The sequence below is a fragment of the Manis pentadactyla genome, chromosome 11 (assembly GCF_030020395.1).
Source record: "Manis pentadactyla isolate mManPen7 chromosome 11, mManPen7.hap1, whole genome shotgun sequence".
Lineage (NCBI taxonomy): Eukaryota > Metazoa > Chordata > Mammalia > Pholidota > Manidae > Manis > Manis pentadactyla.
This window is the reverse complement of record NC_080029.1, coordinates 13,174,963-13,200,261: the sequence shown is the minus strand read 5'-3', so window position 1 is coordinate 13,200,261 and position 25,299 is coordinate 13,174,963. Positions and strand designations below refer to the sequence as shown.

Below are 25,299 nucleotides of genomic sequence, written 5' to 3'. Positions count from 1 at the left end.
GCCACTCAGTGGGGAGCACGGCTCTGGGACCTGTCTCTGACTCAAGTCCAGGCCCTCCCACTTCCAGATGGAGAACCCTGGGCAGCTTGTCTAGTCAACCTGTGCCTTGGTTTTCTCATCTGTAAAATGATATTGTTCTTTCTTATCTGGAAAAAATAAGAGCGCCTACCTCATAGGGTGGTTGTAAAGATTGGCTGAGGTACCCAAACAAAGGGCCCAGTGCCTGGCACACAGTAGGCACTGATATCATTCCAGTAACCTCACTCAGCCTCATTTCCTTTGTTGGTAAATTAGGGGTTTGGTGGATTACAGAGACAGTAAAGCACTACCACGCATTGGCCCATCGGAGGTTCTCGGCAACTGAATGACGTCAGCTTCTGAGTCCCAGTAAGCCAAGTTAGCCTCACCTAGCGGGGGGAAGAGCTCCCAGCCATGGCTGGAAGTTCACTGACATCTCCAGGCTCTGGCCAAGAGCCCTGGTCAAGTCAGACCTCAGGTGACCATGGAAAAGTTTAGGCGACCTCTCGAAGTGTGCAGACAATTCCACTGCCCACGGCAGCAGGCAAGTGGCATAGGGAAGGGTCGTGGGCTGGGCACATGCCCATCCAGGGGACAGCTGCGCTTGGCTCCAGCCTGGTTTTGTCTTGGGGAAATGAGGGGACAGCTCTCCCCCTCTTTCCGACAAGCCAGAACACCAAAATTTTAACTGGATGGTCCCCATTTGGAAATGTTAGCAAGTAATTCAGAAGCACTGGAAACACTGAGCCAACCAAACAAACCCTGCTCAGGTGCCGTCAGGCTAGCGGCTCACAGCTCCTGACTTAAAAGCACCCTGTACACCAGCACTCACTGAGTCCTTGTCAGCCACCTCCCCTTAGAAATTCTCAAGGATGTTGATGAAGAAAGAAGAGACAAGAATATTCCTTCACAGGGTCAAGGTCAAGAGCCCCTTAACCTTCTTGGAGAACTGGCCTTCTCTGGCATCCCCATGAATGAAAGGGACAAGTTCTCTCTGCTATTGTAAGTGGCTGCTTATGGTCCCCCCGCCACTTATCTTTCAAGCTAACATTTATACCATGCTCACAACGTGCCAGGCACTGTTTCAGGCATTTTACATGTGCTACCTCATGTAATCCCCACGACAACCCAGTAAGCACTTGATCGATGCGGAGACTGAGGTACGCAGGGGTTAAGAGCTTGCACACAGGGTCACACAGCCTGTACATGACAGAGATGAGAGCTGGACCCAGGCAGATGGGCCAGTGTTGGTGCTCGTACCCATCACTCCACACTGCCTCTCACTTGGCCAGCAGGCTGTCTGGGTCTGGGTCCTCTCCCTCTAGCTGAGGTGACCTTCCCTCTCCCTGTATACCTGTGACTCTGCACATGCCTGCAGAAGTCAGAAACCCTCCAGGGCCAGGTCTCCGTGGCCAGCCAGCCTGTCCCAACGGTCAGCTGCCTCACTCCATGGCTGGAGCCCACTGCTAACCATCTATCACTCAGGACCAGTCTCAGGGACCGGGTCTCCTGTCCCGCTTGCCTGCTTGGTGTGCAGAGACCAAGCCAGCGGTGCAGCCCGCAGACAGTCTGCCACTACTAGGCTGTCTCGAGTGAGTACAAAGGCCTGAGCTCTTGGTGATAAGCAGGCCCCAGAGCCACCTCCAAACCCCAGCTAGCACCCCACCTCCTGGCTACAACCCACCAGGCCCCAGGCCAGTTGAGTGACTGGAGTGACCAGGTGAAGCTTTGTGTGGAGAATTGTTCCTGGCCTGACATCACACTCTCTCTCTCTCGATCTCTCTCTCTCTCTCTTTTACACTCACACTTCCCGTAGGTCCAAGGCACATGGGGTGGCTGAGCGAGCACCAGAGAGAGGAGGGCAGAGACCCCAGCACACCCCAGGGCTCAGGCCAAGCATACTCAGGACCACTGGGGACAGCCTCAAAGGACTGTGCCCACTAAACCACCAGAACGTCCTGTCAAGAGGGACAGCTGTTTTCCCAGTCCACAGGGATGTTTAGAAGATTAATTAGATGAACCAGGCAGTACTCAAGGCTCCCCAGGGAAATGGATGACTATGTCGCCCCGGCACAAAGCTCTTACATATGCCACAGACTGGGTCTTCATTCAGCATTGCTGTGGACAGACAGTCAGACAGCTGGCAGCACATGAGTGACTGACACTGCTTTCCGAAGCCACCCAGGGCCCAGGCGGCTGCGCCAGCCATAGCCAGTCACAGTGCATGGTTTGGACAGTAGGTGGCAGGAAGAAGAGGACCTGCTTCAAAAGGTGCTCTTCTTACTGGGGCTGTTAGAATTCAAAGTGTCCGTCTGCCTCCAGGAAGTCTTCTGAGCTTTTCTGGCCTCTGGTGACCTCTCCTGCCTCTGGAAAGCTGCTACCCAGCCCAGCTTTACCATTTGCTGCCTTGCTGATGTTTTAAAATATCATTTAGTAAGCATTTAGTATGTGCCAGGTACTGTGTTAAGGGCTTTATATACATTATTGACTTAATCCTTCTAATAACTCTGAGGTGATATGATCATACCCATTTCACAGATAAGGAAGTGGCAGCTTGGCAAATTCAAATAATATGTGTCTCCTGCCTCTCTGTCATTTGTGTCCCCATGGGACTGCGTCTCTAGATGCATCAGATCACAAATTCATGGCAACGGGGGAGCTACTCACACTTCCTTCCATCCTCCGAGCACCCAGGCCCATGGTCAGACCCTGGACGACTGACTGTTATGGTGTCTCCACATGCGGCGACCAAGCAGCCTTAATTAGCCCATTGGTGGCATTAATGAATCAACAGTGGTCAGCCATGGGCCAGCTGGCCGTAAGAATCCCGTATGTGCTGTGCAGTATCTTAATCACCAAGAAAAACCCCTGCTTAGGTTGCATATTAACTATCAGCAGGCTCTACCGAAATGTGTTTCCTTCATTCCTTGGGTGATAACTGAGGAGCCAAGCCCTGTGGAAACAACATGTGGCTGGGCCTGAAACCCCCCGATCGGTGAGCGGGCGGATGCAGCGGCCTTGCGGGGGGTCGCTGGAGTGGGTCGCCAGCCAAGGGCACCGGGGTCAAACCGCAGGCACAGGGAGGCTCTGCTGGCTCCCAACAGCGGGCCTGGGGGCCGGAGGGGGGAAGGTGCTCCGCGGGAGCGCAGGCGCGGGCCTCACCTTTGGTAGCGTGCGCCTCGGCAATGACCCGCAACCGGGAAGGAGGGATGGCTGTCAGCGGCACATCGTCCAGGCCCACCTGGGCGTAGATGTTGAGCGCTTCTTTGTAATCGCCTTCCACATAATTCAACTTGGCCATGATCAGACTAGATTCTTGTAGGAATTCTGACTAGAAGGAAAAGGAGAGAAAAAACATTTCCGGGAATATTAGGTGTTGATGCTCCCTTGGGGCCCAGCCACCAGCTGCCACAAAGCCACACAAAATTGTGTGCATAGGTGTTCACAGCGGTATTGCTTGCAAGGGCCCCAAAGTGGAACCCACCCGAGTGCCCATCAGCTGGTGAAGGGGTGAGCCGTGTGGGGGGCAGCCACACCCTGGATACTGCCCAGCCACAGGGCGGAATGAAGCACTGACCCGGCTACCATGCAGACAGATGAGCATCAAGGATGTTACACCAAGTGAGAAAGCCTATCACAAAACCACATACATATTGTAGGTTTCCACTTACGGGAAATGGCCAGAATGGGCACATCTACAGAGGCAGAAAGTAGACTAGTGTTGGCCTAGGGCTGGGAGGGTGGGGGATGGGAGGTGGCTGCAATGGTTACAGGGTTATTTTTGGGGTGAGGAAATGTTTTAAAACTGAGGTAACCATTGCACACCTCTGTGAATATACTAAAAACCACCAAATTGTACATCTTAAATAGGTGAATTATATTTCAGTAAAGGTGTTGCAGAACAAAACAACAAAATGAAAATGCTGAGGCTCCCCTCAGACCCCTGGGCCAACAACAGAAGGATGCTTTATGAACAAAGCACCTGCCTCAACAAAGCCATTCTGGAAGGTCCCACCCACTGCCCTGGGGGGTATACCACAAGACTACAGCCCACCTAACCCCAGGAGAGAAGCTTTCTAACGGTACAAAGTGCCAGAGTTGCCTTCTTTTTAGGGGCTAACTTTTCTCACTGAACCATTGCAGCTTATTAAGGTGGCTGACCTCTGGCCCCCTCCCCTAAAGCTGCAAGTTCCCCCAGGCCTCTGCTGGCCAGCCAGGAGTGGTTGGCTTCCCCAGTCCACACCCACCAGCCTCACCCTCTGCCCTCCCTCCCCCCACCACTCATCAGCCGAGAAAGAGGCAACCCCAGCATCTATATAAGGAAACAGATTTATCACCCTCTCCCAGACCTGCTCCTTAGAACCCTAGCTATACAAGGCTAGATTTCCCAGCTGAGAGAAACACGCCCTGGAGCTGCACTCTTCTCTGAGCTGCAGCTGGGAGGGGTGGGTAAGACACAGGTAAGCAGCCAGCGTGGCTAAGCAGCTGTTTCGGCCAATGTGGTCTGCTTCCAGGCATTTCTGGAAAGGGAACGGGGCAACAGGCAGCACTGGAAAGGATGGTAGGATGGGCAACAGGGACTGAAGGTTGCAAAACAGCTTTTATGAGTGGCTGGAGGGAAAGGTACCAATGCAAGAAATCAGAATTATATTCACAACAGAGAAATCAAAGCAGGCATAAGAAAAGACATTAAGTGGCAAAAAAGCACCCGGCCAAGGGGTTGCTGCCTCAGGTCTGGGCCAAAGCAGGTTTGGGTATCCTGAGAAGGCTTCCTAGGAGACTGTGCAGTGTCCTCCTTCCTTCCCTAAGCTCTCCAGCACCGAGAACCACTGGCCTAAAAGCAAACTGAAGAGGGACGAGGACGGGACTTAGGGTTTAATACGTACAAAGCCTGAGTTTGGGGTGAAGAGGTTCTGGAGACGGGCGGTGTGATGGCTGCACCACAATGTGAACACAATGCCGCTGAGCTGCACACTTTAAAATGGGTACAGTGGCAAACTTTGTGTTAAATATATTTTACCAAAGAAAAAAAACGCCTAATTAAACTTGAAAATAAATTTAAGTTAAAAAAAAAAAAAGTGAACCAAAGGGCCAGATAGAAGAGATGCAGGAGCTTGGAGAAAATTACAAATGTGAGGGCACAGCATGGGCAGCATCGGGCAGAGGAGGGACCAGCTCAGTCAAGGCCCCTGGGCTGCGGTGCTGGGAGGACAGCTCCAGGGCAGCGCCACGCTGCCTCGCCCATGACAAGCAGCTCTCTTGACTTGGATCAGAAGCAGGTCCCCCGACTCCTAACCCAGCTCCTTCTGCCCCAGGGCACTGCTACCTTGCTCCAGCCCTCCCAGCCTCAGTCACTTGTGTCTCGTGGGCACCTATGTCTGTGCTAAGCTTGAGTGAGGGCCCAGCTTATGGTCAAGAAGAGAGGAAGTTTCACATTAGCCAGTGTCGCAGGGCAGTGCACCTGTGCCTGCACAGCACACCTGTGTGACTCTGTGACTCTGGAACATTACAAGGTGGAGGAGGCTAAAAATGGCAACAGGAGACAAACTCTCCAGGTAGAACCAATAGGAGAGCAATAAATGACACATATCTAGCGCTGTGTAGTTGTGAAGAAACTGCCACCTCTGAGCCTCAAATCAACCCTGAGCTAAGTTTGCTTACAGATGAAAGATGAGAAGCTCAGAGAGGTTAAGTAACTTCCCCAATCACATAGCTTATAAATCCAGAGTGAGCTTAAACTCAGGAATTCTAACTTGAAATTCAACATTCCTACTCCCAAGTGGGCTGCAGAGCAGGGAGAGCCAGCTACCAGTACCTGGAAAACACGAGGTTAAAGCCTCGAGAAGAAATGGGGGTCGGAGTAGGAAAGAAACTAGCCAAGCGTCAGGAGCAGTGACCCCCCCATCTTCCTCCCCTCACCCAAAGTCACACCCTTGCACCTCCTGGAGGGACCTTTGAGTCTGACTGGCTGTCACTGTGAGGCGTGGCCCCATTTGCCACTGTCCCTCCATCCTTTCCAGCTGACAAAGACCCAAGATCACACAGACAACTGTTCCCCAATTGTGGAGGAAAGCATGGTGGAGCCTTTGAAAGAAATGGAAAGAGAGAGCACTATTTTTAAGGCCCCAAAGGCTCCGCCAAGTCCTTAAGAAACTGGACTTCCTACACTAAAGCAATGCTCTCGAGCCAGCCTCTGAGGGGCCCAGGGCTGTGGCCAGTGGAGACACACACAAAGGCCATCTGAAAGGTGGCTCTCTGTCAGGGTTTCCAAAAGCCTGCAGCTGCACAACTGACGGGCCCCAACCTCCCTTATTCCAATGCTGGCCAGGTCCGGGCCCTGGAGGTGGCCAGATGACAGAGAAGGATGTCTCAGAATGGAAACCCACAGGTGTGGGGGGAAGCAGGAGGTGGGAGGGTCCCAGCCAGCCCTCCAAGGCCCATCCCATTCAAACCTACAGACACTAAGCCCCAAAGAGAGAAGTGACCTCCTCGGGGTCACACAGCAGCTTGGGGACAGGCACGAGTCCCCGGTATGGAGAGGAAAGGGAAAGCTGAGAAAAATATAGCTTCTCTGGGGGAAATGTACACGAACGTGAGAGTGAAGTCCACAGAAGCAGCCCCAGGTAATTCTGAGACAGAAAGAGAAGAAAAACAAAAGAGAAACCATCAAGGTTAAACAGAAAGAGATACAACTCAACACCAACAACAATAAAACCAACCCAATTAATAAATGGGCAAAGAACTTAAATAGATATTTATTCACAGAAGATACACAAATGGCAATAAGCACATGAAAAGATGCTCAACATCACCAATCATCAGGGAAATGCAAATCAAAACCGCCAGGAGATACCACCTCAAACTATTGGAATGGCTAATACTGAAAAAAACAAAGACAAAAACAAAAAAATAGAGGATAAAAAGAAAAATGCTGGCGAGGATGTAGAGAAGCTGGAGCCCTGTGAACTGTTGGTAAGAATGTAAAATGGTGCAGCTTCTGCGCAAATACTTTGGTGATTTCTCTGAATATGAAACAGAATTACCATAAGATCCAGCAATTCTACTGCCGGGTATGTGTCCAAAGAATTGACAACAGGTTCTTGAAAAGCTATTTGTAAACCCATGTTCATAGCAGCGTTATTCATAAGAGCCAAAAGGCAGAAGCAACCTAAATGTCCACTGACGGGTGTACGGATAAACAAAATGTGGGTTATACATAAAATGGACTATTATTCAGCCTTAAAAGGAAGGAAATTCTGACATATGCTACAACATGGATGAACCTTGAGGGCATTATGCTAGAGAAATAAGTCAGTCACAAAAGTACAAATTGCATATGATTCCACTTACATCAGGGACCTGGAACAGTCAAATTCATTCAGACAGAAAGTAGAATGGTGGTTCCCAGGGCCTGGGGAATTAGTGTTTAATGGGAAGAAGTTCCCTTGGGAATGATGAAATGGTTATGGGATAGATGGTGGTGATGGTCACACAATGTGAATGTATGTAATGCCACTGAACTGAATACTTAAAACTGGTTAACACAGTAAATTTTATGTTGTGCGTGCTTTACCACAGTTGGAAGGAGGTAATGAAGGAGAAAAAAGAGCTCAGAAGTTCACTGAAGACTGCACATCCTCAGTAGACCAAACATCCTAATAAAGAAGACCCTGAGAAGCTCCCGGCCCTGGGGCGGGGATGCAGTCAGCTGCCTGTACAAGAGCGACGTCAGGAAAGCAGTAAGAGCCGAGGCAGTGAGCTGCAGGTGAGGTGGGCAGCCGGGAGTAAAGACCAGGTAAAACGGGATTCAAAAGAGGCAAGAAAGGGAAGAGGGGAGAGGGGGACGGAAAGCTGAGTATAACAAGAGACCAGAGACCAGGGCAGATGGACAGAAGGGCAGCGCTACGGTCTCCTGTGTCGTGAGGGTTAGGGTCACTGCTCAGGCCCAGGGAAGGTCCTGCTGGGGCTGCCTCCCACACCAAGATACTGGGCCTGCCGTCACCAGGATGAAACCCCACACCACGCTGGACCAGAGCAGCCTGGGACATTCATGAGCTGCATATGTTAGGCAGAAACTTGTGTGGTCACACTCGTAATTAACTGCTTTTTTTGACAATGAGACAAGGTGTCAGGTTGAGGTCTGGAGTATGTACAACAGCTTTATTCCAAGCACCTGAGGAAGATTAGCGCCACTTTTCAGAATAATGTGCCATTGAAGGCTCTCACTAGAGAGACCCTATTGGGCCAGAGGCTCCCTGAAGGCAGTCAGCCAGCCCAGAGGCTGACACTCAGGACACAGGCACTGGCCTGCTCTGGGAGACAGGCCTTGGCAGTGTGCAGACGCGCTCCCAGCACAGCCCTGCTCAGCGCTGGGCACCTTTCCCACCCACACACTGCCCAGCAAGGTGAGGCCAGCACCTCCCCACTGGCCCCCTCCCCCCAGACACCCACGGTACCTTGAGGTTCCCTCTGTCCAGGGCAGCGGTCAGATGCTTGCGGACCTCCGTCAACTGGGGCCTGGGGCCTCGCGGACTGGTGCCCTGCCGCAGTGGTTGATCCTTCAGGTACTGTTCCAGCTTCGACTCCCCAAGAAGCAGCTCTGCCATGTCATCTACCAGGACAAAGCGAGAAGCTCAATGGCAGCCAGGAATGGTCTGTGCCAGGACCCCCGAGGACGTCAGGACCACCACACTCGTGCACCATGCCACCAGCAGGCCCTTCTGGAACTTCATAACCTTAGATGGAGTCCAAGAAGGCACCATCCTATGTTGACTCCTGTTCACTTGGAAACCATTTCCCAGGAGTATTACTTAAACAGGAGGCAACTCAAGCATTCAGTCATTCCTTTGTCACACATACACTGAATCTAGAAAGATGGACACATATTAACATGGAGAGAGCTCAAGGTCAGGCTGAAAAAGCAAAGTTGTCTTATGATTTATTCAGTATGATCTTTACAAAACACATACAAAACTCAGTGCTATCTATGTATTTTCTAAGAGTGATGCGATGAAACCACCTGGCTCTTTTGTGATCTCTGGCCTAATCCACGGATATGAGCTGGTAGAATGTCTTGTACAGTTGATTATCAAAACGAGTTTGTGTCTAAATGAGCTGACGGCATGCAGTCTGTTTCTGCCTAAAGTCAAAACCTGACAGACACTTATACAAACACTGGGAATGTTTGTAAGGTTTTCCTCCTAAGAGTATACTACTCATAGTTAAAACTTTGTTGATTTCTGAGTTGGTTTGTTAATTAGAATAAAAAGCTCGCCCCAGGAGCAGCTCTTTGGATTCCACACATCTACATTCAGATGTTCCTAATAAACTCAGAAAATTCATACATCAGCCTGAGCCCAGTCTAGTTTTCCTGTGATTAGACATAATTGTATTAAAATACAAGAGCAATGCTGAAAGGTTTGGAAGGATAGTCCTCATATCCATGACCGCAGTTACCGCTGGGATGCAGGGCAGGAAGACCTCAGAGGGGGTTAGTGGCGAAAATGGACTTTAGCTTTATCCTTAATATTTTGGTTCCAGAAAGGAGAACAGATGTGCCTATTATTTGTGCAATCTAAAATTAACTCAAAAGATATTCTCGGAGGACCCACTGAGATCTGGAGTGGCAGGTCCACTGAGAGCTGTAATGAGAGCCTCTCCAGGGCCTCCAGTCAAGAACCAAAGCAGCTGAATCTATACTCTCAGCAGTGCCTCTGCCTGTGTACTGGGAAGCCTAAAATAACCTTTTAGACATGAGACCTGGGTCCTGGGAGGAGCCAAGCAATGCCAAAACAGGGCTGAGTTAAGTTAAAGAACACAAGGATTCTTTAGTTGTCCCAGAAGAAAAAGCGAGTCACCTACAAGCTCAGGAGTGCTTCAGGCAGCCCCCCTCCCTCCACCCTGTGGCAGCATGCTACACCGGAAGACCCCAGAGCCATGTCTGCAGAGGCCAGGGGCACAAAGTGCAACCTCAGCGACTGGACCCCATCAAAACACCCACAGGTACAAAAGCAGCAAGCAGCACCCTGCCAGAAGCATGAGCCCTTCTGGAGAATGACACCCAGCTAATAAAGAAACGCAGGACTCAGGAATGAAGGATGCATAGACAAGGCCAGAGAGGATCAGAGCAGCTGACATGCAGAAAACACATGCCCACAAGAATTACAGCTGTAGACAGAATGCAGCTTATTAAAACAAACTCAATGCAAAAATAATAACGTATCCCAAACTGGCAGGAGCCTCAGAAGGCTATGTCCTCATCTTTCAAAACATCCTATATATGTTTAAAGAAAAAAAATGACTCCAGTCTTTTTTCAACTTTACTGGATTCTTTTAGGAAATGATGTTATGTGGTAAAGTGTTTATGTGGGGCTTGACAATTCCTCCTTTAGATGCACTTCGGTTTCTTTTTTCCCAATAATACTTATTAATACTTTATTTTTTAAATAAAGGACTGCTGCCCAATAGAAATATATGCAAGCCACATAGAGTTATTTAAAAAATTTTAGTAGCTGTATGTTATTTATCTTCATTTATGTCTATGTCCCTAGAAAGCTGTTCTAGGATGCCTATTACATAGAGTAAATGACACAGATTTCTGAATGATAGGATTTGGGATAATTTAATTCTCATCTCTGTAGTCTGAATTATTTTTATTCAGCAGAATCATTTATATTACTTTTAGAAAAAACTGTAACTCTTCTTTAAACACTGGATGTATATCAGTACATTCACAGTGGTTATTCTGAGTGGTAAGACTACCAGTCTACGCTGAATTTCTTTTTTATATATTTCAAATTTCCAAAAAATAAATAAAACGAGATTCAGACTTCTAGATTTAAATCCCAGTTTGTCACTCTGTGACTTTGGCCCTAGGATTTAACCTCAGTGTTGAAGGATGTGAGCAGGTATTATGTGCAGCAACAGGGCTGTGCCCTGGAAGGGAACCAGCTTGCCCTCCAGCTCCTCTTCACCCTACCCCACCAGCTGGAACATGGTGGTGCTGGTGGAAAATGGCACATCTGTTCTTGGCCACGGGACCGAAGCCAGTCTACTGAGGATGGCAGAGCAGCATGACATAACGAGCCTCGAGAGACGTAACGTACACATAATGAGTCTCCCCAGGCCCTGGATTGCTTATGATCAAATATTACATGAGAAAGAAACGTGAACTTCTACCTTGTTCTTACTTAAGTCCCTGTTATTCTGACCTTTGCTACCGTGGCCTCACTGGCACCCTTACTAGTTCTCCCAAACATGAAACAGGCTTTAAATTGAGAACCACCATCTGAGAACACCTCACCCACCCCCACTCTCAGGCTCACTGATTTCTAAACAGAATTCCCCAGAACCCAACTCGGGGCTTTGGCACAACCCCCAGTCTCTTCATCTCTCCTATTTCATTGATTTTACATCCTAGGCTTGCAAAAATGTTTATTTAAACAAAGGGCTGCATAAAGAGGAATGTAAAACCACCACCTGAGTGCTTCATAGGATTACAGCCTTTTAGTTTATTCATCTCCTGACACTGAGGGGAAAAACCAGAGTCATGCGGCCAAGACACACAGAGCCCAGCTCTGTCAGAACAACCCAGAGGACGCAGGGCAAAGTTCAGCTGGGAGGAAGACACTGTCCTTAGAATTAGGAGACACAATCCCTTCCTTCATGGAGGTTCTAGTCCTTCAAGATCATTCAACATGATGCAGCTCTAGTGAGATGTACATAATCCCAGATGGATGGAGGAGGAGACAAAGCCTTCACCAATTATGTTACAGGTATACATTTGCAAAGTGAAAAGTGTGGGGAAAGGCATTTCAGGAAGAAGGATCAGAATATGCAAAGGCATGACACAGCTTAGTTGTTTGAGTAACTCCAGGTAGTTTGTTAGAGATGAACCATGAAGGGCAGGGAAAGGAAGAAGGGAACAGTTGGGAGAGTTTCCTGCCAGGTAGGCAAGGATCAGTTCCCCAGTTCTGGAAGCAGAGAACTTCCAATTTAATTTGGAACTTAGCCATGGTGCCTCCAAAATACCCTTCGAAATGTTTTAAATTTCCAGCCTCCAAATTATCCCTCAAGCAAATTACGTTTTCTTTGTACCCCTTCTAAAGAGGTCCCTGCCACTCATTGTCCCAACCAGGAGGGCAAAGATCATAAAACATCAATGAGTTCAGGTTAGGGAAATCTGACAGAGGCTGCAAGGCTCAGTCCTCATGAGGGAGGGTGCTCGGCAGCCTGGCCAACGTCCCTGGGCACTGGATGCCCTTGTCAACGACATCACAGGCTCCCAATTCAAAAACCACTGGCACCTAACCTGCTGTTAGTGCCCAGAGGGCATCCAGCTATGTGCTGGGACAGAGGGGCACAAGGACAACAGGCTCCATGGGGCATATGAGAAAATTAATTCCAGCTGGATTAAAGAATTAAATGTGAAATAAAGGAGGATCAAAATGTCAAAAATAGACTTTCACTACCAGCCAAGATGGAATGAATTTACCCTCCTATATGAAATAACCACAATAGCAAGACAGAATATATGAAAAAACATTTTTTAAGACACTGGACATCAGGCAACAGAACAAAGAAATCCCTGAGAACTGGGGAGCAAACAGGCTGAGCCCCAGGACTGTCCCTGAGCGTTTTGGCTGCAGACAGAACCAGGACCTTACATCACAGTCAGGCCTCATGAAGACTCAAATCTGAGTGTCTCTTTCCCTGCTCACCTTCTCACACTCACCAGACACAGAGTAGAGTCCAGCTGGGCATTACCCGCTGCAGTGGAGCAGCAGGAATGCAAAGTCGGGCTATCCATGTACTTTCCAGAATGGAAAAGCCCAGCAGTACCCTGGGGAAGGAAGAGCTCTGGCCTCAGGCAACCCTGGGTTTGAATCCCAGTTCCTTCACTTACAAGCTGTGCGGCATTGGGCAAGTAATTTAACCTCTCTGAGCCTTAGTCTCCTCAACTGGCTACTGAGCAGTTGCTGAATAAATGTTAGTTACTGTCACTGTTACTTTAATTCATTGTGGGCTTACTATTTCCCAGAATGTTATTGTTATGTTGGATCTAGAGGAGCCAGAAAGCTCTATGGGACAAAATCCCTGTGTTCAAAAGGCCTACAATCTTGTAGGATGACATGAATGTTGTACGATATTCATTTCTAGCAGAGCCATACTGAGCTCTTACTAAACGCCATGCAGTGTGCACAGCAATTTACCTCCTCCTGTTAGTTCTCCACGTGACCCCAGGACATTGACACCATTATTATCCTCTCACAGACAGGGAACCAGGTATGCGAGGTGAAGCAACACACCAAAGGTCACAGAGCCAGTCTGTCCTAAAGCTGGCATCTGAACCCAGGCCATGTCCCTGTGACATCACCCAGTAAGCCAGGCATGAACCATGTGGACATCAGCTTTGAGAGAAGCGGGGGAGTTCGCTCCTAACCAGCCATGTGACCCTGGCCAAGCCACTTAACCCGTCCACTGCAGGGCCAAACAAGCTGTTTCTACGTCACTCTCCTACTCCACCTGCCAGGATTCTCAGGTGGCCAGAGTGAGGAGGGGCTCTGGGACACCCGGAGCTCATTTCCCCTCTCCCAGGGGTTTTTTTTTTGGGGTTTAAATGAGGCTGCAGAAACCAGCTCCCCAGTGATTTATACAGAGACAAAGCTTGAAGCCGAATAGAGAGCAGAACCCTCACCTAGAAGAGTAAGGGGCATTAGCTGGTCCTCTGGCTCATCTGCAAACATCCATGAGCCTCACGGCTGGTCCGCCTGACCCCCAGGGAGGGAGGGGCTGTGGCCTTTGCCTCTTGAGGTAACTTGTCCCTTCCTCACAGCCTTCTTTCTCCCTTGCAGGATAAGCAGCTGACACCCAGACATATGATCAGTGGTAAAACAAAACAAAAAACAAACACTAGGGTTTCTACTCTAGTCCAGGTAGTACTTGATATCAATACAAAAAAAATCTCAACAACTCGGTTTACACAACAATAGAGAAGCATTTAGGTCTATTTAAACTGTTCTTGCTGTGGCTCTGATCCCAGAGGAAAAAACAAACCCCTGTTCAAGTAGCAACTGGTTCTTCAGTGCCTCCTTTGTTATATAGCAAAGCCAGCCAGGGTCTCGCTTCTTCGTCTCAGCATGACCTCAGTGAATTCCCCCCCTTGTTTATTTGGCTTTTTCCAAGTCACAGTTAGCTTAACTTTCATAGTACTTGCCATCTGTCCACCTCGCAAAGAGTGTGGACAGGAAATGGACACTACCAGATAGCGTAGATAAGTGTATAAACTGGTATGAATGAAGGTATTGAGCAATTTATGTACCTGTACCATTTGACCCAGAAATTCCAGTTGTAGCAACTTATCCCATAGATACATGCAGTCTTGAACACAAAGATGTACATTAAGGATGTTTACTACACACAGTCCTCATGGTAATAGCAAAGGATAGAAAACAACCTAGAGGGTCCTCAACAGGGGACCTGTTAAATGAATTCCAGTGTACCCCATGGGATGGGACATAGTGTGTCCAAGAAGCCATGGGCACAGATCTAAATACAACTCCATGGTAGCCTGATGGCACAAATGGCTGCAGGTCTTCCTGCTTCCCTGAATCCACATGCTTTGTGGCCTCTCACACTGACCCTGGGCTTGGCCACATGACTTGCTCTGATTGACAGCACAGTAGCAAATCTGATGTGCATAGCAGCTTGGAAAAGGGCTACCTCACTTCTGCTCCCCTCCTGCTTCTCCGTGACCACAGTGAGAATGTGCGGGGCGACCCCGGAACTAGGAGGCGGAAAGGCCGCATGGAACAGAGCCGGCGGTCTCAGTCAAGGATCAGCCATATAAGAGAGCCCAGCCCGAGTGGCAACGGCACTGAGCAGACCCACAGCTGGCTGCAAATGCAGGAGCGAGCCTGGGCAAATCCAGCTTCATGAAAAATTATAAAGCTGGTTGTTTTAGGGTACTACATTTGGGGATGGTTTGTTACACAGCAATAGAGAGCAATCTCAAAGACAGATAAATAGGGCCTACAGTATGTAACCACTGTGGGTAAAAAAGCAAAAATCAACACTATCCTTCCTTATAAATGTACAGATGTATGGCATTTCTGAAAGGATGCCCAGGAAAGTCCTAAGAGTGTTTGCTTCCGTGGAAGGGAGCAACAGGACACAGAGATGATGCAGGAAGGCAGTTATTTTTCAACATTTACCCTTTTGTATTATTTGGGTTTTGCAACCATGTACACTCATTACCAACATAAAACATTACCCAATTAATTTAAAAAGATAAAGGACAGCTGCATCACAGTGTGCCCTGAATCCACTGTGGAGAGTCACCCACGGAGGGGGTCATGCAACCGAGTCCATCACTCAGAACCAAATGAAAGAATTTTAAGTCTGAAGTTACTTCTGTGAGCTCATCACCCACTCTCCCTGGCCACCAGCGTGTCAGGCACACTCCCCCAGACCCTCAGCATCCTTCCAAGGCCACGGCACTCGGTCTCACCTGAGGATTCCTTCTCCTGCCAAAATCCCAGGCATCGTAGGAGATCCATTTCAGGGTCACCTTGGAGACACATTCCCCACTCTCTGGGCCTGAGTTAACCTTCCTGAGTTAACGTTCCTCACAGAGCTTTGCACATTCACTCATCTGCCTGCATTTCTTTAGCACCTGCTAGTCCCTGGAACTCACAGTAGGGGACAGATGAGGTCTCTGCCCTCATGAAGCTTCATTCCAGACAGGGGAGACAGACAGACAAGCCAGAAATGGCTAGAGAGTGGTAAGAGATGTAAAGAGAATGGAAGCAGGACAGAATGACAGCGAGTGACTGGGTGATTACTTGAGACTGTGCAGTCAGGCCAGGGAGTGAGTCTCCCTGGAGAGGCGTTTGATATGTGGATGATGAGACAGAGTCAGCGTGCCAGTGGCTGAGGGAAGAGCATTCTCTCAGCCTGTGTCAGGGCTCTGGGGTGCGGGCACAGCTGGGGTCTTCTGGGAACAGCAAGAAGGCTCATGTGGCTGGAGCAGACGGAGCGGATCAGCCAGGGTAGTCAGCGAGGTGGGCAGGGCAGACCAAGAACATTCTCGTATTAGGTAGTAAGGAGTCTGGCTTTCAGTCTAAGTGCAAGTGGTGGTTTCAGAAGAGGGCAGGGGAGTGTGTAAGCAGGGGCATGAAATGATCTGATTTAGGTTTTGAAAAGGCCCCTCTGTCTGCCATGTGGAGAATGAACTCGGGGTCGGAGCAGGGTGAGGCGGCAGCAGAAACAGTTGGAAGGTTACTGCAGTGGTCCAGCCAGAGATGGGGCTGGGACGTAAGAAACAGTGCAGAAGGGAAAAATAGACTGAATGAGGACACAGTTTGGAGGTAAAATAAATAAGACTTACTAATGGATTAGGTTGGAGGTGCAATAGACAGAATAACAGCCTCCAGAGGTGACTACATCCTAATTGCTGGAACCTGGGACTATGTCACCTTATGTGGCAGAAAGGACCTTGCACATGAGATTAAGGATTTGAGATGGGGCATTATCTCAGGGAGGATTATGGGTCCTCAGAAGAAGGAAGGAGGGGGTCAGAGTGGGTGGAGGTGTGCTGACAGAAGCAGGGTCATAACAAGACGGGGCCTGGGGGATGCTGCATCGATGGCTCTGAAGATGGAGGAGGCTACAAGCCAAGGCAGGCTGGCTGCCTGCAGAGGCTGGAAGGACAAGGACACAGACTCCTCCCCAGAGCCTCCAGAGGGAGCGCAGCCCTGCTGACACTTGATTTTAGCCCAGTGAGTCCCATTCGCAACTTCTGACTTCCAGAGATGTAAAAAGGCAAATGCCCGCTGCTTTAAGCCAGTAAATTTGTGATAATTTTTTTTTTGCAACAGCAAAAGGAAACTCATGCAGGAGGGTGAAGAGAGGAGAAGGATTGAAGATAAATCCTAGATTTTCAATTACACATGGAGTGGACAGTGGTACCATTTTGCCATTTACTGAGGTGAAGAGGAACAAAACTGTTTTGACCAAGTTAAATGACATTTGATGTCCAGATAGAGAGACCAAATCAGTGGGTGGAGGCCCAGATCAAAGCTGAAGGGGACTGCACAGGAAGACCCAGGGAAGAGAAACCACAACCGTGTCTGTTAGAGAAACCAACATTAGGAAGTTTCCAGAAAGAGGGAGTGGTCAAGTGTGTTAAAAGCAACTGTAGTATCAAGGAAGACAGCACAAACAGAGCCATTAGATTTGGCAACATGGAGGCAACGTCAGAGGGTGACCTTGACACAAGAAGTCTTGGGCGTGTGAGGAACACAAGCCCAACCAGAGTGGGCTGAGGAGATGACGATTCTCTGAAGAGGCCCTGCCGGAAGGGAACAGAGAGATGGGGCAGTGACTAGATGGCTATGTAGGGTGAAGGAAGGTTTAACAGGAAATCCTAGGGCATTTGTGTATCCTTCAGGGAACGATCCAGGAGAGAGATGTCTGCAGCAGCAAAGTCCTGAGAAAGTGTGAATGGAAGGGATTCTGAGCAAAGGTCAAGGGGCTGTAGGCCTGAAAGGAGCTGAAGCTCCCACACAGGGACAGGAGGGAAATTGGCCAGACAAGGCTGAAGGACACAAGTTGGGGGGGTTCCTAACAATTTCTGTTCCCTCTGTAAAGTCCGAGGCAAGGTCATGAGCGAGGAGTAACGGGATGGCATGCAGAGGATGTACAAGTTCTAAGAGAATAGGTACACTAGACGTCTTGGAAAGCAGGAATTGGAAAAGTGGCAGTGCCTCTGAGGTCAGTGGTCATCAAGTGTGGGTGGTCAGCAAGACTGAGGCATCCTCGGGCAGCGAGCCACTGCTCAGCCGCATGCATGGCAGGCGGAGAACTGGTTTAGCCAGGGCAGGGGCACAGGCTGGACAAGGGAAGGGCACACACCTCGACTAGAAACAGATCAGTTGGCCCCACACTTGTATTAACATGTAAGTCGCATCCTGTCACCCCTCTCCTCAGACCCCCCAGTGGCTCCCCCTCACCCCAGCGTGAAAGCCCAAACCCTGTACCTGCCCCTGGCTCTACCTCCACCCATCACTCTTACTCCCGTGCTCTAAGTCCAGTGCTCGGCACAGAGTCGGTGTTCCATGAATGCCTCTGGAGGGAATCAATCAGTCAGTACGTGTCCCTTCAGGGACTGGGCCCAACCAAGCACCTCAGTCCGAGGAGTCTCGGCTTTCCCCTGGGCTGCCTGACATAGTCAGAGCACGGCTGTGGGCCGGACACGGGCCTTCCCTTTCCTACCTCAGGGTCTCCAGTGCTCCCCCTCTATGATCTCCATTTAAATTCTGACCCAGTTCACGGGGCCTGGCTATCTGGAACTCTTGCCTGAAAGGCAAGGAGGGCACACATCAAAAATTAAGGAGCTCAAAAGAAGTCAGCGAAACAATATTCTGGGAAAACCTTGGTAGCCAGAGTCCAGGCTTCATGCCAAAGCCTCCCCCCCTTGTCCATACACCTGGAGAAGCTGGAAGGACAGGGTGGGAGGGTAAACTATGGGAACAGAAGACAATACTTGCATTGAGCTGGCAGAATAGACAAGTACACTGGTCACACACACACACGCTTCCCCTAGAGAAACCTAGTTTACAAAAAGAAAAGGTAACTTAAAGCCATTAGCTTGGAGCTGGTTTGGCCCGTCCCCAGAGCTCAGCAAGGCAGGAAGTGACTCCAGCAGGGCAAGGGGGATGTTATCAGGCCAGCCCAGAAGGCTAGGAAAGGGCCCTCTCAGGAAGCCAGCTCCACTCAGACAAGTTACATGGACACCCACATGAGTCAACAAGCATCTCGTGAAGACTCAAAGCCCCAGTTCAGTCCCTGCCCTCAAAGAGTGTGATCTACAGGGAGAGAGGTCTCAACAAGTCCTGGCCTGAGGGTGTGGACAGGCCACCAGGACACTCAGAAGGGTGTCAGAAGTAAGTGAGGTCTGAGCCGGGCTTGAGGGATTTCTCCAAGCGAGACTTCAGGCAGAAGGGAGCCTGGACACAAGTGGTGTGTGTGGTGGAACAGGGGCAGGACGGAGGCCACCAAAGGATGTGGGCAGCTGTGAAGGGACTGAGGGACCCACTTTCAAGAGCTGACTCCGTTGGCCCAGTGGACAATGGGAAGGGAGTGGTGTTTATTGCAAGGCCCTGGCTTGGCACCCCCAGCACTGTCACCTCACCGAGCTGGACGCCCCCACTACACCCAGCTGCCTTGACAGAAAACACCGCTTCCTGTTAGGCTGGAACCTGCAAGGGCCAGTGAGGGCAGGTCTCAGGGAGCAGGCCTCACAACAAAGGGGCTGAGCCACCCGTATGTGAGGAGAGCAGGACAGGGATGGTCAGCAGAGGAGAGGAGGCCCAGAACGCCCCTGGGAAGGGCCGCTCAGCAAGGGTCCACCCCGCAGTGCACAAAAGACATGAGCAGAGAAGGTCATGGGTGTTCAGTCAGCCCAAATAGCAATCCATCAGCCACCCAGCCCCAGGAGGGCAGGGCCCCACACAGCTCCCCTAGGGATGACACCAAGAGTCCCAGCATCTCAGGTGACCTCCACAGCCCTTGTCCTCTACCACTGCCAGCCCTGACACATGTATGCCCAGTCTCTGTGTCCTAGACTTGAGAATAAGGACGGTCTTAGCGATCACTGCATTCCAGGCCCTCAGGACAGGGGCTGACACACAGTGGGGGCTCAGCAGGTATCTGATGAGTAAATGAATCTAAGTTAAGTCCTTAAGGGCCGAGACTGAGTTGTTCCTTTAACAATTAATTGAGAACCTACTGTGTGCTGGACATATTATTGGTGCTTGCTATATAGCCATGAGCAAAAGAGCAGAAGAGTCCTGCCCTCCTGGGGCTGACAGCCCCGTGTCCTCATCACACATCACAGCGCCCCCACCCCCTATGCCAGGCTCACTGAGGCAGAATGAATGGCTGGGAGAGGACTGTTGGGGGTGGGTCTCAGACTTGGGTCAAAGGCCTGGCTCTGCACTGACTAGTTCTGAGCCCAGCTAACACTGACTGTCATCAGATGCAGGCCGTAAGCCTCATGCAGTGCACCAGAAGCCCGTCCGCACCCCACCCTGGCATCCCCACGGCCATTGCTGCCCTGCCCACTTCCTCCCCCTGTACAGGACTGAGTATCTGGACCTTTCCATCAGTCAGGCTGCTTCAGACAACGCTGGTGCCCGAAACAGCATCACCTCATTTATTCCTCAAAGCAACCTTTGAGATAGAGGCTGGGAGAAGCTGCCTACCTCACCCAAGGCCAGACGAGCAGTAAGTAGCAGACCTGGAATGGGAGCCTGGGTCTAACAGGACAAAGCCCACTGTTTTCTCCTGCACCGTGTTCCTTTCCCCTTTGCTACAATGCCTCCATCCACCCAACAGCGTGAGCTTGCCCAGGGCTGAGGGGGATCCCAGGGCGAAGGACTTTCAGGACTAGAACCGGGGAAGTCTCGGGCCAACTAGGACAAGTCAGTCATCCTAAAGCCTCAACTCTGCCCAGGGCCCTCCTCCTGGTGCTCTGCCAGGCCTTACCCACTGCCACCTAAACCCACCCAAACCTTAGCCCCCCAGGAACCCAGCTGCACCCTGTAGCCCTGTAAACGATACTGCCATTGCTCTCAGGGAGGCACTCTGTCCCACCACTTGCACAGTCATGTTCACGGTCTAGTCCTGGGACTCCCCGAGCCACAAGCACCTGGGAGCTAGTTAACAATCCTGCTTCCTGAACTCCAGCCCCACAAAGACCCCCCAAGGCAGAAGCTGAGCCCAGCCTGGGAACCTGAGCTGCTTACCAGCCGTCAGGTGACTCAGCTGCCTGGGGCCGAATGACTGCCTCAAGCTGGAAGCTTCCTTCTGGTGCTCACCAAACGCACGCTTATGATTAAACGCAAGGGCTTCCAGACCTGACTGATCACATAAACCACCCAAGGCTCGATTTAAGGACGCAGATCACCCCTACCATGGCCCGAGACCCACCACGCCAGAGCAGAGGCCTGAGAAACTGTAATGGCCAGGCTCCCTTAGTTCGGTGTTACTCTGCACCTGTCCATAGACCAGCAACATCAGCATCAGCTGGGAGCTTCTTGAGAATGCAGAAGCGCAGGCCTTGCCCCAGACCTGCTGCATCAGAATCCCAGGCAGTGTGACCCTACATCTGGGTTCTAGCAAACCGGCTTGGTGAGTCTTGGATCCAACCAGTTTAGGAAAGTATTAGTGCAGTAGAAAGAATAATGGTGCTAGAGTTGGAAGTGGGTAGAATCGGCTCAGAACATCTCCAAGCCTTACCTGCTCATGCCCTGGCCGAGCACTAAGACCTTGACCCTGTTCCTCATGCAGTTGTGATGATTAATCATGTATAAGTTCATGTCCATAAAATGGCACACAGCAAAAGCTCAAGAAATGCTTGCTCATTCTTTTTTCCTACTGACACTATTTTAACACCTGTGAAGTCAGGAAAACTAAGGTCTCAGAGCATCAAGTGATCGTACAAGGTCACTCAGAGGGCAAATGCACATGGACTCTGACCCCTGGCAGGCGTCTGAAAGGACTAAAACACCTATTCTACTTAGTTCCGACACCGGCACCCTCTGCTATGCCTGATGAACAGGGAAGGACAAAACAGGAGGGTGACAGGGACAGGAAAACCGTTGGGTTTCCTGTGCCTGTGGCTGCCTTTATGTGTTACGTGGCCCTCATCTAACCCGTGCTTCCTGACAGAGTGCCCAGTTCAAAGCTGGCCTGGCAGCTGGGGGTGCCCCAGTTAGAGTGCCTTCAGCAGCAAATAATGACTGAATACCACTCAGTGTGTCTTCAACAAGAAGGCATCTTCTCACACAAAAGAAAGTCCAGGGGGGAACCGCTCCAGGCATGGGGCCACCAGCAGCTCAGCGATGTTGTCAGGAGTCATGTTCTTATGACCCTGCACTACCCACCCTCCACAGACCAGCCTCACTCCTAGGCCAGGTGCCCACATGGCCACGAGACGGCTGCAGCTCCAGGTCCCAAAAGGGAACAACATTCCCAGAGGAAAAAGAAAAACCATCCTTCTTCCCTCTTAGGCATGTATGGAGCCCCCTCCTTCCACAAATGCCTCTAACGTCTCATTGGCTAGAACTAAGTCACATACTCGTGCATCAACCAATCCCAGGCAAGGGAGTGGAGCCATGAGGCCAGAGCCCAGGGCCACCTACAGTGAAGCACAAGGGAGGCAACTGGAGGGGCTGAGAGCTGAGCAAACCTGGGCTCAGTCAGGGAGGAGGAAATTGAGTGCAGTGGAAAATGCTGGACTGACAACCGGGGGACCTGTGGCTGTCCCCAGGCCACCTGACAACACCAGCCCCAGAGGTAAACACCAGCCCTCGCAGGACACCACTTCTCAGGGGCAGCCACCACCTGTACTTTGGCCCTCACTTCCATTCTGGAAGGCCGGCCTCACTTCTCTAAGCCTATTCCAATGGCTGAGGCCTCCTCTAGAGAAAGTCCTGTGGGCCAGTTAGCACAGCACCTCAAGTGTGAGCCTGACAGCTCATGACCGCACAAACACAGCCCTCTGTCCTCTCAACACTGGCCACCTGGGTGAGGAAACAAGGCACACAATGAGATGGGCGGTATCAGGGAGGAGAAACAGCCCTGAACTGGGAGATGGGAGATGACAACACCCACCACAAGCCGGCGGCTGAAGGCCTTCCCCGTAACAGGCACCTGATGGGCACTTCTAGGCGGGGGTGCTAGTTGGGGTTTTTTCCCTTCCTCTCATCTGGTCTTTACAACCACCCTACAAGTTTGGCACGATGTTGTCAGGAGTCATGTTCTGATGTTGGCACTGTTATTACAGGTTCATAATCCCTTATCCATAATTTTCAAAATCCAGAACTCTCTAAAAACCAAAAGCTGATTTTGCTGTTAATTTATTGGGCAGCAAAGCCTCAACTGAACCAAAACAAGATTATTTATGATCTATTTACCCCTTCTGCAATGACTGCTCGTACGTTTTGATGCAGAAATAGTGACACGTTTTATTATGCAGTGCAGCCCCTGAACCCCACCAGCAGTGCCATATAATATCTAGTATATGTTCCATATCCTTGAAAATTCTGCATTCAGAAACACATCTGGCCCCAGGGGTTTCAGAACAGGGACTGAGGGTGTGTGTCACCACTTTACAGAAGGTGAAGCAACTCTCTTAGTTAGGAAACAGCAGAACCACACTTGGAACTAAGCAACTGAGCTCACAGGCCAGAGCTCTGACCCACTGTGCTTCCACCACTCACCGACTGGTGATTTCAAGGAAGACACCCCCCTCTGTGGACCTCACCTGTTTTCTCATCTGTAAAATGGGGAGCTTGGACTGGATAAGTGGCTTTCAAATGTGGTTTAAAGCCGATCAGCCCTTCCTTCAAGGACACCTTAAGGAAAAGTGCCACTGCTCCAGTGAGCAGGGCCTGCCCAGCCCCAGGCTCTGAAAGCGTGTTCCCAGACGGGCTCCTCAACAGCACAGTTTGAAAACTGCTATGCAGTGATCTTTTGGGGCCATCTGGTTCCATCATTATATGGTTGTCTTCTCGAAGCAAACAGCCTTTTCCGTGAGAGAAGGGCACCTGGAAAGAACTTGAACAGACCCTGACAGACGGACAGGCTTCTGACCTGCAGAGAGGAATCTAGAGCCAAACAGCATGTATGCAGGTGGAAAGACAGTAAGATGTGTGAGAGGTTCCGGGAGGCCAGGCCAGCCAGGGGAGTTCATGTGCCAAGGTGATAGGAGGACATGCTGGAAAGGTTGGCTGATCAGGCAGATGAATGTCAGGAATCCTCTTCCCTACCACTTGGAGCCTGAAATTCCTCCAAACAGGAGGCCAGGAGACAAGTTGAGCAGCCCGGCCCCACTGTGTGCAACCACAAATTCACAGTCCTTCTGCCCTCCGTACAGCAACCACGAGCCCCAAAGCTTAGCTCAGAGCCATCAATGTTATTGTCAAATAAGTGAATCTTGTGATTCCAAAAATCAGAACATAGGGTCTGCCACGAAGACATGTTTTTCAGAGGACAGCAGCATGGGGTAAGAGCAGGACGGCTGCCCTGGGCAGGCCAGGGTGGAGGGCCACCAAGGTCTCACTGGTGTCCTTCCCACTGTCTGGGGACAGTATGACTCCCAGGAGTCCGCAGCAGCCCAGGAAGGTCCAGAAGCCATTCTAACCAACAGTGCCACCTTCTCAGCCCCGCAGACTCTCTGGCTGTTTCCAAAGAAGCCCTTCATGCTTGTGGGGAGCCCCCCATCCACCATTAATTTTTCCCTCTTTGGGAAGGCTCCAGAGGCCTTAGTGAGGCCAGAGGTGGTCCAGGAGCCCAGCCTGCCTCCAGGAGGGGAGCCCCAGGGCTGGCAACAGTGCCATAGGGAGTATCAGCTATTGGCAAATGCAAGAACTTCACTCCCACTCAATGGTCTAAATACATTTTGTAACCAAACTTTGCCCTAGAAATATTCTTTGTTTCAGGCACCATTTCCCTACCTACCCATCACCAAGAGGTAATTAAAGTGTCTCATAATCATGCCTAATCAGAAGGGCAATGATCCCTTAAAGGAGAAACTACCATTTGGGGCCTAGTTGCTCTCAGGGAGCTCACTAACTGAGCTCCTGTAAGAAGATTAACAGACGGGCAAAGATAGAAAGAAGCAGTTGCTGCCTCAGAAGGGAGTGGCTGGCTGTAGAGGCTGGCTCAGGCCTCCAAGATGCCTGTTTCTGTTACTGAAATATGTGGGAGGCATGAATTCAGGTGTGTCACTTCTAGCCAGGTCTTTCTCCCAGCCAGATGACATCCAGGACTTGGCCTGCCTTGCCTGGGTTACGGCGAGTCGGCGGAAGGAAGCAAACACCAGTATTTTGCATGTACCAAGGTTTACATATATCAACCCATTGCATCCTCACAGCCACCCTAATGGATCAGGATCACTAACCCTATGGTACCCATGGGGAAACACAGGCTCTGACGGGTTTAGTGGCCGGCTCAAGGTCACCCAGCCAGCTATAGGTAGAGTCGGAATTCAGTAATACAGTTTCTCACAGGGCAACGAACCTCGCCACTGGGAGGCTGGAGGGTGACATTCTGGGGAAAGAGGGCAGCTGGGACCTAGTCTTGAGTGGAATTTTCTCCCACCATCCCCTTAACTTGTGTGATGACACTCTTGCTGGAACTCACCGGGGCCTGGCATAAAGCTGCCGCACATTTTGGTGTTTTGAGGAGTGATTAAAGGGGTGACCATGGGCAAGT

General features: G+C 50.4%; 1 protein-coding gene across 5 annotated transcripts in view; it reads right to left on the bottom strand.

Annotated features, from left to right (window-relative positions):
* The window catches only part of TTC7B (tetratricopeptide repeat domain 7B), a 245,701-nt gene that overhangs the window by 216,789 nt on the left and 3,613 nt on the right, over positions 1–25,299 (bottom strand). For 4 of the 5 annotated variants that reach the window (XM_036882090.2, XM_036882091.2, XM_036882094.2 and 1 more), the window contains exons 2-3: positions 8,475–8,629; positions 3,181–3,349 (exon numbers count right to left, since the gene is read on the bottom strand). In XM_036882090.2, coding sequence (XP_036737985.2) covers positions 3,181–3,349; positions 8,475–8,629 — 324 coding nt within the window. Of the gene's footprint in view, positions 1–3,180; positions 3,350–8,474; positions 8,630–25,299 lie in introns of those variants that run through there. The other variant, XM_036882097.2, reaches the window with a different exon arrangement.